This window comes from Chelonia mydas, chromosome 5, assembly GCF_015237465.2.
Source record: "Chelonia mydas isolate rCheMyd1 chromosome 5, rCheMyd1.pri.v2, whole genome shotgun sequence".
In the NCBI taxonomy this organism is placed as follows: domain Eukaryota; kingdom Metazoa; phylum Chordata; order Testudines; family Cheloniidae; genus Chelonia; species Chelonia mydas.
The window spans coordinates 86,382,308-86,398,200 of record NC_051245.2 but is presented as its reverse complement, the minus strand read 5'-3'; the positions used below and the strand labels follow the sequence as shown (position 1 = coordinate 86,398,200).

Here is a 15,893-nt window from a genome sequence, read left to right as displayed (position 1 = left end):
AAGACTTCTGATATTTGACTGTTTCTTTATTGAATAGCTTTTTGGAACGCACAAACAAAACAACGTTGCAAAGTGCAAAGATTCTCACTTCCTAATTCTGCACAAAATAAAGAGAAGTTCTGAATGTGTAATGTTTTCCAAATAACTATCTAGATTCAAAGTCTTCACCTTCAGCTTTCATCTTCCTACAAACACAGGAATAGAAGTTACCATACTGGAGGTCCACTTTGTCCAGTATCCTGTCTGACAGTGATTCATATAAGATGCTTTGGAGGACTCCAAAGCCCTTTCCACTAATAAACTCTGTTCCAGCAAACTTCCAAAGCCCCTATGCACAGATTCCCTCCAACGTCTAAAACCTCTTCCCACTATCTCCTCCTCCTCTAGAAAAATCTCTGTGTCCTACCACAAAAATCCAAAGCCCCTTCACAGAACAGGTGAATCTTCCTAAAAGCATCAAAGCAAACAAACCTATGTTTGGAATTAATGCAAATTGTCTTATTTGTAAACATTAAACAGCTGTAGCTACCCACCATTTGCAAGCTCAGTTTAAAGAAGCAAAAGCAGCTGTAGCATCCCATCCCTCTGTAACTGATCCAAAGCCCATTGAAGTCAGTGGAAAAACATTGACTTCAATGGCCTTTGGATCAGGCCCTTAGCAAACTTCTTCAGTAAGCATGCTGGGCCAAATTCATCCAGAGCTGAATTTAGACCCCAGAATTATAGTGTATGAAGCTAGGATTCACAATTTCACATGGTCTAAAAAGTTGATTTTGTTAGGGCCTCTTCCAGTTCCTTTTCAGGTAAGTCGAAAATGTGTTCAGGAACACCTCTTGAAGTCTGTCACTGTGGAATACCCACAATGGAATGAGCTGCACGATGCATGCCTTACAAACAGTGGAACAAAAAGGAAAAACAAACAAACAAAAAGGGGAGGGGGGGTTAAAAAAAAAGTCATTACAGGAAGCTATAAAGAAATCAAATCAGTGTTCATGTAGGTTATAATAATTAGCATTGAAAACTTTTGTGATATTGCTACAGTCAATATTTCAGTGGGGGGAGGGTTTTTTTTTTTCAGTTTCCAACTGATGGAATCTACTCTTATCAGTGCTTGTACCTAACTCCCACTACGGTTAATTGGTGACATATATAAGCATCAACAATTCACAATCAGCATTAAGCCTGTACAGAATTTTTCATTTGGGGCCTGATCCAAAACCCCATGAAATCAATGGGAAGACTCCAGTTGACTTCAATGGGCTTTGGGATCAGTCCCTGGGAGCCCTGTAATAATTATTAAATTTAATTACCAAGATCTCATGGGCTAAACAACCAAATGTCTCCTCTCCAACAGTTACATACATCAGTGATTCTCTAACAAACTCCTCCGCAGTCTTTGTTATGAGATTGGGTTTTTGGTACATTGTCATTGGAGTAGAAACAGCAAAAGGAGCCACCACCTGAAATAAAAGATCATTATTGACAATAATTAGAGCCTTTCATTTAGAAGGGTCCTTAACACATTATAGAAAGTATATGGAGCATCAGTGAAAGGGCAGCCACCTCTCGGGTGGAGTGAGGAAAGGAAGCTTTTGTTTCACAACAGTGAGGAGGAAATTTTAGCAGGGACACTGGGCCACCCAACGCTTCCACACAGGTGTCCAGCACTTCATGGGATTGGGCTCTGTGACTGGACTTCAAATATTCATGAAAATGAAGGCAAATAACAAAGATACTATATCACCTGTATGATAATTCCCTTTGCCTTATATTCTGCTTGAAGTGCTCTGGAGAATGTGCATACAAAAGCCTAGAATAACAAAATTGAATAAACTTAGTCATAAGGAACTGAAATTACTTGTGTGCACACATGCATGCATATACACACATACCCCTTACCAAAATGACCCAACTATCATCCAAGTTAGAGCACAAACATGTCTGCAAAACCTAGCAATGAGTTATTTAGTGCATCCACCTGCTGTACCACATTTAGAAAAGGAGGGCCTGAATCTGATCCCACAGGATCTTCTACACAGAAAAAGTTGTACCCATATTCCAGCACAAGTCAGACATGAAACAAGAGCTAGTGTACAAGGGACTCAAAAATATCCCAGGTTATGAAAATGCAGTTTTGAGGATACAGTGGTAAAAAAGCCTGAGCTGTGTTTACACCAGTTGCTAGCACAGGTGCAGTTGTACCATTGCTGGAATATAACACATTCTTCTTTTGACACATGTGCTGAGACATCCACCCCACACCAGGCCTGCAGGGGGAAATTAGGCCAATAACCTATAGGCTGCACCTGGAGGAAACCTAGGGTGTACAAGGGCCTACTTGCAGATAAGTCCAGCTCGGGGGAGGAGCTGGGCAGGATCTATAAAGAAAGGAAGGAGGTGGGTGGGGTGGGTAACCTGCAGTTGCATTTCCTGATACAAGGGTAGGGTTGCCAGGCATCTGGTTTTTGACTGGAATGCCCGACTGCTAAAAGTCTGGTCGGCAGCACAGTGGGGCTAAGGCAGGCTGCCTGACATAGCTCCACACGGCTCCCAGAAGCAGCCGGCATGTCTGATTCCTAGGCACAGGGGCAGCCATGGTGGCTTTGCATGCTGCCCCTGCCCCAAGCGCCGGCTCTGCAGCTCCCTTTGGCCAGGAACTGCAGCCAATGGGAGCTGCGGGGGTGATGCCTGCAGGCGTGGGCAGCATGCGGAATCCCCTGGTTTCTCTGCCTAGGAGCCAGATATACTGGCCATTTTCAGGAGCCACCTGAGGTAAGCGCCGCCTGGCCAGAGCCCCCACTTTGAAAAAATCCTTCCTGCATCCCAATCCCCTGCCCCAGCTTAGAACGCTCTTCTGCATCCCAACCCCTCATCCCCAGCCCTGAGTCCTGTCTCGCATCCAAACTCCCTCCTGCACCCTGCCAGCAGGTTTAAAACAAATAAAAGGAAGTTCTTCTTCACTCAGCACACAGCGCACTGTGGAACTCCTTGCCTGAGGAGGTTGTGAAGGCTAGGACTACAACAGGGTTTAAAAGAGAACTGGATAAATTCATGGAGGTTAAGTCCATTAATGGCTATTAGCCAACCCCCTATCCCAGCCCAGTGAGGGTGGAGGAGAGCAAACGATGGAGGGAGAAGGGATGGAGTGAGCAGGGGTGGGATCTCAGAGAAGGGTCAGAGCAGGGGTGAGTTCCCAGGGCAGGAGTTGGGGCAAGGGTGTTTGGTTTTGTGCGATTAGAAAGTTGGCAACCCTATACAAGGGGGAAGAGTGGGAAGCTGCAAGGAGAGAGTAGGAAGCAGTCCAGGGAAGAAGCAGTAAGGGCTGGACGAGTAAAAGCCCAGAGCTGCTGGGTTGAGGGTCCCTGGACTGGAACCCAGTGTAGAGGGTAGGCCCAGGTTCCCCTACCAGCCACTGGAGGAGTGGCACAGACCAGGCAGTGAGGAGCAGACTGCACCTGCGACAGTTTGCCTTACAGTAGCTTAGATAGGGGGAGAACTTTAATGTGAGATGACTGGCAGGTTAAGCTATGAAGAGGAAAGTGCCGCAGCTCCAGGAGCATGAGAGGCTAGTGAGTGAGTGAGAACAACGACTGAGTAACTAACTACAGGAAGGGTTTTAAGACCAGATAGCAGACCTAATTCCCCATCTGAGCCACAAGGAGGCACTGCCAAGTGGTGAGTAGTGCAGTCCCTGGGCCAATGCACTCACAGGAGAGTAACCACTGATTCCACTCGAGTTAGTCCCAATTTACTGTTGTGAGTGAAATCCGAATCAGGGCTGGAATTTGGACATATTTGTATTGCTGCTGTTCAAATGTCTTGCCAAAAATCATGAGTCAGGCCCCATAACATCATGAGCCTGGCTTACAAATAATTAGACTTTTAAAAACAGTACGTTTGGCAGAGGAAAGAGAGATAGATACTTTCTGTTGCTTGATCCTTTAGTGTTTCCAGGCTTCTCTCCACACCAGAAGGGCTAGAAACTTGGCTTTCATTTTTAAAAAAAAGTAGTAAGAGTCTCACATAATCTCAGGTTTCAGAGTAGTCTTATGACTTCAGGAGCTGGGGCATGGAGACACACCAAATATCAAGTGACTCGGCAACACTGAGTCGTTCATCAGTAATTAGATGCACAAAATCAGTGTTGAAGATAATGCTTTCTGGTGCTTTTTAGATATTATGCAGAGGGCAACTGGTGTTTTACACCTCAATATTCTCATTCCAGCATCTGAAAATATACTATGAGCAGTGAGAGGAAAGGTCCCTTTTTAAACTGGAATTAACTATATAGTGGTAGAAGATAAATCATCTGTATGCTTTTTTTGGCCCATAATGCCATTTTAATCCCTAAATAGAATTGAGGTTCACTTTATTTAAAAAATTAAAATCACCAAAAGGCTAGACAGCTGAATTAGCCATTCTAGGCACCAGAGAATAAGGGTTGCATTTTGTGTGTGTGATTCTCAAGTAGAGGCTGGTAGACAGGCCCTCTGAAAAACAAGAGAAGGGACTGGAAAAAAACCTGAAAATTAAAGATAGACGAGTGTTAGCCTTTTAGTTCCTCTCCATTTTCTGTCACATATTGCAGTGCTCTTTATCTTGCAACAGTGACAAGAGCCAAATTCAAAAACTCTGGAGTAGAGAAGAACCCAAGCCTGGAAGTGTGGCTCTGGATTGAGATCCATATTTCATGGACCCAAATTGCAAAATTAAGCTCCACAGATGAATCTAGATCCCAATGTACCCACAGTTCAATATTGTTCCTGTTGGGACCATCTCTAGTCTGGAAACTTTGGGCCTGATTATCTGCCTTGCACCTTGTATGGTATGTTACTCCTGTACAAACTGAGCAAAACTGGGTGTAAAATACTATCAGGTCAGAATTCTCCATTCATTTACATCAATGGTAACATTTTTACATCCACTTTGCACAGATCAATGACTATGCAAAGTGCAAGTAGAGATGACGGATGGTTTGGTTTTTAGGATACTAGCCTAGGACTTGATCTGGGTCCAAGTCCCTGCTTCACCACAGACATCCGTGTAACAATGGGCACCTCACAGCCTCTCTGTGCCTCAGTTTCTCATCTATAAAATGGGGATAATAGGGAAATGCTGTCTTACAAGTTTCAGAGTAGCAGCCATGTTAGTCTGTATTCACAAAAAGAAAAGGAGTACTGGTGGCACCTTAGAGACTAACAAATTTATTTGAGCATAAGCTTTCGTGAGCTACAGCTCACTTCATCGGATCTTGTGAGTATTAATATATTGGAGTGCGAGGTTCTCAGATATATGGTCATTGTTTCCATAATAAGTACCTAAAAAGAGACATGTCAGTCTGTCATCAGAAATTTTTATATAATGCTGACCATGTTTTTTTCAATCTAAAAATATTTTATTGAATTTGATTTCACTTTTGAGTAGAGCCATGAGAAACTTAGGCAACCAAAAAACCCCACCTAAAAACTCAGGTTTCAATGTAGCTGAAACTTGGGCTAGATTTGTGTGAGTTTTGTCTGGGTTTTGAGGGAGCTTGGGTGGAACGTCACCCAAACAAGAGCTGAGTTTCAGCATTTTATGGTTTTGAATGGAAATCATCAAAGTGAATCCTATCAGTATGAAGTTAAAATTTTGGGAGTTTTAACTCAAAGTGAAGCCTCCAAATGAAACACAGGCAAGGCAACCCCTACCTGCTGATGGTGGGGCGGCTGAGTGAGGGAAACTGGGGGGCCGACCCTGCCCGCCGTCCCCCATCACGCATCTCCCATCTCCATCCTTCCACTACACAAAATTTTACCCTCCACAAAATCTGTCACATTTTGTGCATCTTCAGTCTTGAGTACACCAGTTAGCCTGTCCCTACAGAAGTTCACCATTGCCCTATTCTCTGCCTTAGTTTAGAGGGATACTATGAATATTGTGGTGGTGGTGTTTAATTGCATCTGAAAATATCAATATTATTAGTCAGATTCGCAGCTAGTGCATTGCTTCCATAGACTTCAATGGAGCTACACTGATTTACACCAGCTGAGGTGTAAAACATTTCAGCAACACTGATTTACAAAGCAATATGAAAGACTTACTTTAGAAGCTGAATATATAGTATATAATGGACAAGGAAAGGTGCCCAAACCAGAAGAAAGGTTCAGAATAAGTCCTTTTCGTCTGAAATTCAAATTAAATTGTTAAATTAAATTTTCCTTTTGCTATATTACAGTAGGATCTGGGTCCTGCACAAGATTAAAACTGCAGTCTTTTCCTCTAGAAGGCAGAACTTTTCTATTATACAAACAGAATAGGCTACATTCTCAAAGCGAGTCTTTAGAGCTTAATTAGGCACCAGCAAATACACAGACAGAAAATTGTAGAAGTGTAATTTAAGTGAATAGTGCAACTGGAACCATGGGGGATTTTGCTCATGGCGTTTTACATCTGAGCATGAATATTGTCAGATATTTGAAAAATTCAGAGAAAAGAATTTATGTTTATAACTGCTCCTTAACCAAACCATTCCTCTTCCTACTTCCTTCATTTGTACCTTAATTTTCCCTATACGCAGTAAAAAGCATCTCTCAGCTATTTTCATAATAACCAAAGGGAAAACTAGTAAAAGGTAAAAGCTTGTCTTTATTGTTGCTGAAAGAAAAGTTTACTGTACCCTAAAATAAAAATTTTCTCCTCACCCTTTTTAAATTCTAACAGATGGAAATTTAGTTATCAAAATTATGTCTTAAATATATGTTCCCTTGAAACAGATAAGAAAAGGAACCCTTTACTCATGGAGCTGAATTAATTGCTCTTAGTAAATCCAGTTATTGTAACTTATCTTTAACACTTAAATACTATTATTCCAAACTCTACAGCTACCTTTAAAAAATACTTATGTGTGTAAAGACATTTGCATGCTTAATTAGACTCATAAAAGGTAGGTTTACATATGCTATACAAGCATATCTTTTTTGTAAGCTTAACCCAGTATATTACATCTTCTGATCTGCCTTTTATTTTACTTTTTTGTTACAGTTCCTATCAGTTGTTCACACAGCAATGGGAGAAATAAATTATACTGAGCATCGACACACCAGAACTTGAGTAGTTATTGCAGAACTAATTGGAGCTAGCAAGTATTTGCTATAATTAGAACCCACAGAAAGCTTAAGGGAAAAAATGTAGTTTTACCTTGGCTCCATTTGTTTCAAAATTATCTGTGTCATCTACAAGAAATAAAACGGCTATGAGTTACATTCCCTCTCCCTGTGCTTTGTGTCTTTTTTTTTATGTTTTTGTTTTGTTGTTGTTTTTTTTAAACAGAGAAAATGTGCTAACACCTTAAGTTCTTTAAGAGTACGGGGGGTCTGAGCCAGAGCAGGTAGGTTAAAAAAAATACTTTGAAATTTTGGGGAAAGACTAGAAATTTTAATGGCACAGATTAGAACACATTAAGTTGAATTGTTGACCAAAGTTTCCAAGGGTCAGTTTGATATGCAATGTTCTCCAGCTTATGCAAATCTTCTCCAAACTATCTGAATTTCATGAGTCTGTAATATTGGATCAAATATCTCAATCTGTTTCTTGGTATTTCAGCATTTCCACTTCTGGTACCAACTAGGATCAGAAAGTGCAAAAACACAATGTTTTTCCTTATCTTTTCAACTTTTTCAAGCCGCAGCATAAAAGCTTTAGGTTCATTTTGAATTTCAAAGGTTTGTGTTGGATCTTAAATATTCAGTCACCCATCTCTATCACTCTAACCCTGTTTTAGCAAAGCACTTAGTTATGTGCTCAAGTCCATCCCTATTTAGTGAAGCACTTATGCACATGCTTAACATTAAGTATGGACTTGAGTCCCTTTGAACTCAATGGGACTCCTCAGTGTTCAAAGAATTACACATGTGCTTAGCTTTTAAGGAGAAGAGCCTTGATAGACAACTTACAAAGAAAGAAAAGGCTAACACTGTAAACTAGTGCAGATAAACATACTGGTGCTTAGTTCCGGTCAGTAGCGTGAAGGGGGTGAGAATGTGCATTCGGGGGTTTAAGCCTCATTTTCAAATTGGAATTTATGGACGAAAGGATGGAGCCATTTCGTGTCCGAGTGGGTGAAGGGAGACGGTGCCAGTCATAGTGGACAAAGTGGAAAAAGGTCGAGAGATGAGTGGCTGGAAGACATCAATATGGAAATTTGCCATGAAGTTTCACTGGAACAAGGAGGGCAGAAGAGAGAGACTACAGTATCAATGAAAGCAGATGCCACAAGGGACATCCTGCCCCTATCCAATACAATGGCAAAAATCCCATTAAATTCACTGGAGCCAGGATTTCACCTCAGGATGTTTAGAGCTTGCAGGAGGTCAAGAGCTTACATATGATCAGGACAAAAATGAGAAACCAGCAGAAACATTTGAAGAGAGGATGGATCTAGTCAGAGACATGATTAATTCTTGTACCAGCATTTGGAATAGACTGAAGGGGGCATGTGGCTTTGTGAGAGGCCAGAGAGGTGGAGGTTGCAGTAATTAGGGGAAGGCATCATCCAGGCCAAGAAAGGGAATTATTGTGGTGGAGGGGTAGAGAGGAATTGGCAGATTTTATGGAAGTTTTATAGAAAGAAATGGCAGAAATAAATAGTTTATTTTAGTTGAACAATATGAAAGGATTTATACATCAAACCTTGAAGAAGAAATCATTTACCTAACCAGCTAACATGGCTTATTTTGGCTTGTCCCACTTCTACACACTTAAATTTAGCCTTTTAGCTGTCCCTCCCCCCCAAGAATTATTTTGGGGTTTGTGCTCTATTTTAAAATCCAGACACCTTTCAAGAAGAGAGATTCTTTGGTAAGCAGTCAAAGCAATTCTCAGAGCATAGCCTTTGAGAAAGTATGTGGTGTGATCAAACAGGCCAAACTGTGGGAGGTAGGTATGTTAGATAGGGGGAGGAAACTCTCAACAATTAAAGAGGAAAGTCTGTCGATAAAAGCCTCTCATGTCATGTTTATAAAGATATTAGCTAAGGTTGAGATGAACTATGAAGCATTTAGTTGTAGCTCAGGTTAACATGTTGCCCCAAACCTTAATCAAACCTTAATCAGAGCTGGGGAGGTGGTGAAATACTAACTGTGCTTGAAAGGGAAGTAGCTAATCAAAATTAGAGCTTGCCAGAGAACAGTTTTGTTTTGAAACAACTTATGAGGTTTTGAAATCTGTCTTCAAAAGGTTTGTTCAATCTGCAATGAATGTTTTCACAAGGTGGAATTGCATCACATCCATTTTTGAAGCAAAAAGGTCAGATTTTCAATCTCTCTCTCTCTCCGACCAATGTGGACAAGAAGCTTTCCTGTCAAAGGTTTTGTCAAAATTGTTACCTTTTTGCAAAACGTTTTGGTTTTTGCCACAACAGCCTATTTAGACAACCAAAAATAGTTTGTTGAGAACTTTCTGACCAGCTCTAATCAAAATGTTTCACACGTAGCAGAACCTAGCAGGTTAATTAGACTCCTAAAATAAAGCTTCCATTATGGCTCAGGATGAGCAGCTAAGAAGCCAGCCAAAATGCAAGGAGATAAGAAAACTCATTGTCACTGTTTGAAACAATATCTTTCTCTGGTATAATACATTTATTTCTTTATACACTGAATGTGTGTTGTACATACCTTGGTAACAGAGACAATGTTGCAGTTGATGAGGTTCTGTTGAAAACAAGAAAATAATGCAAATTTAAACACATTTTGAGGGGTCACTTAGCTGGCATTTATAACATGAGGATTCAGTTTGCACAGACTTCTAACAAAACATCCAGGGTAAAAAGTAATTCAAAAGGAGGGTGCAAAAATGCATGCATATTTACCAAGATTGTACATGCAAATAACTATTTTCCTGCACAATTATCCATTTGTCATTCTATGTTCATTTGTAAGTATGTTTAGTTAGGCCCCAGTTCTCCTCCCACTGAATTCAACAGTGCAACTTCCACAGACCTCAATGGATGCAGGATCTGTCCCTTAGTAAATGGAACCTCCGGCCCTAATTGTTACATTGCAAGAAAAAACAACAGTACTACAACGTAATCCTACCTCATCTGTGTCTGCTCCATTTAGGAAACGGCATGGAAGAGAATTATGAAGCATTCCAACATTGTTAACTAGTCAGGAAGGAAACAGAACAAGAAGAACTGTATTTGGATGAAGTGCATAGTTTAGCTGGTTAAACAAAAGGTTTCTCCTTAAGATGCTTTTAAGCTATATGTGAAGAGAAATGCTATGTTAGTGACCCATCTTGTTCCCACTGAAACCAAAGCCATTGATATTGCCCTCAGTAGAAGCAAAACCAGGCTATTACTGGATTTTTTTAATTCATTAAAGGATACTTAAAAAATACTTTGTTCCTATTCATATCACTCCAGTTAGCTTTAACAAAAAGTTCATTTCTAGCGGCTTTCAGGTTCAGTGCAAGAATTCCACACAGCTGTAAAACAAATGCTGAAAATGAATTCATTGCGACTAAACAGCCAGAGTTACCACATAAAATGGATACTACTCAGCAGGTGGTAGATTGGCTTAGATGGTAAATAAATTACTGTACCCTATTAGAGAAATAGGGAACCCAGAGAGGGCCTTGATTCACCTCTACAACCTGTATAATAAACAACCAAAACCAGTTTATTAAGCAAGTGCACACTTAGTTTTAATAACGTCTGCATGTTAAAACCAGCTGTTAGTGTCATGTACACCATGTTCTAAAACAAGTGATGCCAATTTGTAGTTCCATAGTAAGCTGTAATTACTTAAATGCAATTGTATTTATATAATGTATTATCAAAATACTCTTCAATTAATGGGTCTAATTAACTTACCCAAAATGCCAATTTCTAAGCCTTGAAGACTTTCTTCAATATTCTCATATATGTAATCTTTTGTAAAGTCAGCTTGTATGATCTTCACATTTCTACCTGTGGCCTGTTCTGTAATTAACAACACAAAATGTCTTTATATATAAATAGAGAGAATTGCAATCAAGAGGAATGAGCCAAAGAACTTGGTTCACCCTTGTGTATTGCACTCTGTACTACATGCAGCTGTTTCAACTCCCTTGCTTTTTAACAGTAATCAAAATATAAGCAAAAGGCACTTTCTGTAACACATTTTTTAAGGAAAATGTAGGGTCAATTTCTGCCCTGAAATCTGTGGGAGCGCTGCCCAAATATCAAGACAAAATTTAGCCCCCTAACTATAAATAATGCAAAACTTCTAACGTTTCCCCCGATTATTTTAATGTTTATAAGAGAAGGGTTGCAATTTATTGAAAAAGAACATGCTGACAGATCTTTGATGTAAACTCTGTTTTATACAATTATTTAAAAAGTTTGCTTCTTTGTAAGATGAACATTTTAACAAGCAGAACTGGACTTGGCATTTTGGGTGCAGGTTGTGAAACAATATTTTGCTGCCTCCCTCTGAAATATAGCCTATTTGTGTTATTCATAATCACACCACTGTAAAATGGGTCAGCCTAAGGATTTTGGGAAGGATTATTGAGGCAACTCTTTGGGCAACACCTCAACTTTGACTCATTTTACATAAAAGGGAAATGGGAGAATCTATAATCTCTCCCCCTCCCCAACACCTACCCCTCCTCCTGCAAAAGTGGAATCCAGCTGCAGAATCCTGTCTCTGAGTTGTTTGGTTTATATCCCGTTTACATTTTCAATGCTGTCTTCACATAGAAGAGAGGCTGACTGACTGACTTCACAAATGAAAGCTGAAATTCTCTGTTGCAGAGCTCAAATTATAACTCTGCTAACAAGGGGGCTCACATGAAAAATATTTACTACTAAACCTGCTTTCAGGTTTCATGATCATCTTGAACCTCCGACCAGGTTTGTTGAAAGATTTGCTAAGTGAATCTAGGACCAGTTGAAAGGCTTTCTCCTCCTCCCTTTCTTGAACGGTGATCTGAACACACACATTTGTCAACAATGGAAATGCAGAGACCATTTCAGGTGCACACAGACTCCAGAAAGTCTAGGAGCTTCCTTTGGTGAAATGGAAACTGATTCTATAGCTATACGGAATTGGACTTTGTATCTAACTTTCCTATGTGTTTCTTTTATGTCACCCGCTAGTGTCATCAGAGCTTGGCCTTTTGGTGGGGGGAGAAGGGAGAGACCCTAATTTCCCCAGAAATTGCAAGCTTCTAATTCCACTTCAGTTATCAGCATATCTTCAGATTTGGCAAGAGCTTGCTTCTTCTGTACATCTGAGCTCTGCTTGGGGCAGGACAGCAGGGAGGCTGTCAGGAAGCCAATTATGGCTCCGTGATTCTGCGGGCCGGACTGTGCCAGGCCTGGCATGAGTTAGAGAACCAGTGTTATGAAGTGGAGCAGAGCTCCAACCTGTTCCCTCCCTGCCCCCGCCCAGTATGCTGTGGAGTGAAAAAGGCTGGTGCAGGAGCCAGCTCCATCAGGTTTGTGCCAGCTGAATCCCTGCACCTGAGTACAACAAAGGAGCCTGAGCTAATTGCAGAATCTAGCCCTAAATGTACAGGGAAAGACTCCAGCAGCAGCACTTTTCCTCACTACAGTGAAAGTCTCGGGCGGCATGGAGCCGACAAAGCCTTTCTCTGCTGCCTCCCCTCTTCCGGAACCTTTCGCTGACAGACGTAGCTGCACACCATAGTGTGGAAAGGGACCCTGGCAACTCTGGTCAGCACTGCTGACCAGGCCATTAAAAGTCCATTTGGCCACAGCGGGGCTGGCTGGCTCCCTGCCAGGGTCCATGCAGCTCCCAGGAAGAAACTGGCATGTCCCTCTGGCTCAGGAACGGCCCTGGGGGCTCCACGTGCCTCTGCCCTGAGGGTCTGGGAGCCACCTAAGGTAAACACCGTCTGGAGCCCGCACTCCAAACCTCCTCCGGCACCCCAACCCCCTACCCAAGCTCAGAACCCCCTGCTGCACCCAAACTCCCTCCTGGAGCCCACACCCCAAACCCCTGTCTCAGCCTTGAGCTCCCTCCTGCACTCCAAACTCCTTGGCCCAGCCTGGAGCCCCCTCCTCACCCCAAGCCCCTCATGCCCAGCCCCACCCCAGAGCCCTCACCCCAACTCAGTGGGGGAGAGCAAGTGATAGAGAGAGGGGGGGATAGAGTGAGTGGGGGGTGGAGCCTCAGAGAAGGGGCAGGGTAGGGGTGGGGCTTCGGGGAAGGGGCAGGCAGGGCAAGGGTGTTCGATTTTCTGCGGTTAGAAAGTTGGCACCCTATGTGACATCTAGCTATACATACTTTACACACTGCCATCCAATGGTTTATAGTGTAAACATAGCCTTCGTTTTATGGTTTGATCAATGTTTTACATACACGACACAAAATGTGTTACATTAGTAGCCTAATAGACATAACGGCTCTACTTGTTTGCACAAACTCCATCTCTTTTTTTCTCTCAAATCTTATCTTGATTTTTTTAAAGGCCTTCCTGTCTGAATAGGTGGACATTTCACTCTACATTCCAACACTGGAGATAAATGTTTTTTTAATTCTGGATTTCTGCCCATGTAGAATTCCAATTCTGAGAACTCCTATGGCACAACTATAATTCATGGGGCTGAATGTGTCAAAAGAGTAATCCTTTCCAACTCACTTCCTATACTGGAGGAGGAGATGTTCGCTATTTGTTAAAGTACTGGACTGAGAATAAGGAGGTGTAGGTTCAATAACCAGCGCTGCCACACATTTATGTGACTGTTTAAAAATTAATCTCTGTGCCTTCGCAAAGTATTTCTAGCCGTCAGTTGTGGATAATGATACTCATCTACTTCACAGAGTGGTATGAGAGTTAATGTTTTGTAAACACTTTAGGAACAGAATCCTGGGTCTCCTGAATCCAGTGCCCTATTACACCCTGCTGCCTGTCACAGTCTTCTTCAGATTTAAACACTTACCAATTTCAGTGGCTACTTTCTGCAGTTTTTCAAGTGTTCTGCTTATCATAACAATATTTAATCCACGTTTTGCAAGCTACAAAAGAGGTGTTTAAAATGATTAAAACCGATGACATTCTGGTGATGAGAACATTAAATGACTTTTTTAGCTTTCAACATTAAGCATTTTATTTAATATTTCATTTACTTTCAAATACTCATCACTGTACTATCTGGAGACATGACAAAAATTAAAACCAAGCAACACATTAGTTAAACTGCTTATAGCAGCTGCACAAACATCCCCCTCCCTATATGATCCTGACCCATCATAACAAAACCCTCTGAGCGTCAACCTATAGCCAAACAAAAGATTTGCCAAAACAACGTCCCTTGAGCCCTTCTCAGAAAGGCTCTAATTAACTGACAGAAGGAGAGCAATTCCACCTGATATTTCCAATAAGGGGCCTTCTGCTGTAGAACTGACTTCCCCATTAATTCACCAGAACCTGAATTTGTTGACCTCCAGGTCACTCTATAATATTTCATCTTTTTCCAACATGCTTTCCCTCCCCCCCCGCCCCGCCCTGAGAAAAGGGGCTAAATGGGCTGTATTGAATAGTGGGAGGGTCCTAACTTTGGGATGAATTTTAAAAGGATTATATATTTTGGACTTTGGTTAGAATTTATATTATATAATATATATATCATGCCCCCAAAACTTGAATGAGAGAATTTTTAAGTAAAGTGAAGTAAATAAACAAGCAAGAGTTTTTGTGCACACAGAAGCACATCCATAAAAATGTAGGCAAGAATTTAGGTTTGTAGATGCAAACACTTCTTAACATAAGTCTGTTTATAGTTGGTGAGGTAATGTGAAAATAATGCAAAACAAATAGTCATATTCTCCCCTTATTCTTATGGCTTCTTGTGGTAATTCTTGGCCTAGCAGCAGTCAGTTTGCAGGCAGGCAGCCTAGAGTAAAGTGGGGTAATTTGTAGCTCTCTGTTTTAAGGAGCAGCCTGTTTTGTCTCTTTCTCTCTCCGTTTTTGGGGTCTTGTGTGTTATAATTCTGAAGTCTAAGAAATAAAGTAGTGTTGGGTTGCAACCTTCCAGCAAGAGTATTTTATGTTTTTATCTAACTTCTCTCTGTGTGTACATATATATCATGAACATAAACATTTCCACTCCCAGTTAGAGCTTTGTGCACAGATTGAAAGGAAAATATGCCCCAGCTTGTGGAGTGTATGTTTTTAACAAGCTGAAGTTGCACTAGAGTTTGGGTGCATGATCAGAGGAGAGAGTTCAGCTGAAGCTAGAAAGCTGCCCACAGAAGCAGGGACAGGCGGAGTTAAATGAATGTGCACAAAGATAAGGCCAACTTCATCTGAAAGTACCAGGTTTTACTTAGAGAGTAAGAAACTAGTTGACAAACCCCACACACTGGAAAGGCATTCATTTCTGTAACTGACTCCCTGTAATGCTTTCCCCCCTAAATCTATTTGAGGAAAACAGTTTGTCCCATTGAGCTTCCCTGAAACAATGAAAAGAATGTTAAGAAATGAGGACCTTTGTTTAAAAATTTGCTACATCGAGAGTATGAGGGGGAGATTGTCCACTAAATGTATTGGAAACAACCATTTGCATTTTAAGCACAAAGACCATTCTCACAGTTCTGAGCTTTTGGAGACTCTTACATAATTGTCCGGTGCCACAAAGAAACATGCAAACACTTAGACACTGTGGCGTTTTGAAAGCTCATTTTAAGGGCTGCATTTGAAGTACTCAGGAAGAGAACTCTAATTGTCTACGTACTGGCAAATTTCCCTTTGTCCACATTAGGCTTGACTCAAGCTGTTTCCAATCTATTCGGAAGGCTACGGAGACATGGTCGCTGTTTCCATGGTCACTCATTCCAAGTTGTAATTTGGGGACCATTTAGATGGGTTTTTTAAGCATTCAGATCCATGCTAGTAATATAAGT

The 15,893-nt window shown here is 41.2% G+C and overlaps 1 protein-coding gene across 1 annotated transcript in view; it reads right to left on the bottom strand.

Moving 5' to 3' along the window:
* Positions 1–19: 19 nt before the first annotated feature.
* HSD17B3 (hydroxysteroid 17-beta dehydrogenase 3) overlaps positions 20–15,893 on the bottom strand; it is a 36,575-nt gene continuing 20,701 nt past the window's right edge. Inside the window, exons 4-12 of the mRNA XM_043546243.1 lie at positions 13,931–14,006; positions 10,853–10,960; positions 10,074–10,141; positions 9,654–9,689; positions 7,180–7,214; positions 6,084–6,165; positions 1,745–1,810; positions 1,311–1,460; positions 20–887 (exon numbers count right to left, since the gene is read on the bottom strand). Coding sequence (XP_043402178.1) covers positions 777–887; positions 1,311–1,460; positions 1,745–1,810; positions 6,084–6,165; positions 7,180–7,214; positions 9,654–9,689; positions 10,074–10,141; positions 10,853–10,960; positions 13,931–14,006 — 732 coding nt within the window. The 3' untranslated portion in view covers positions 20–776. The remainder of the gene's footprint in view (positions 888–1,310; positions 1,461–1,744; positions 1,811–6,083; positions 6,166–7,179; positions 7,215–9,653; positions 9,690–10,073; positions 10,142–10,852; positions 10,961–13,930; positions 14,007–15,893) is intronic.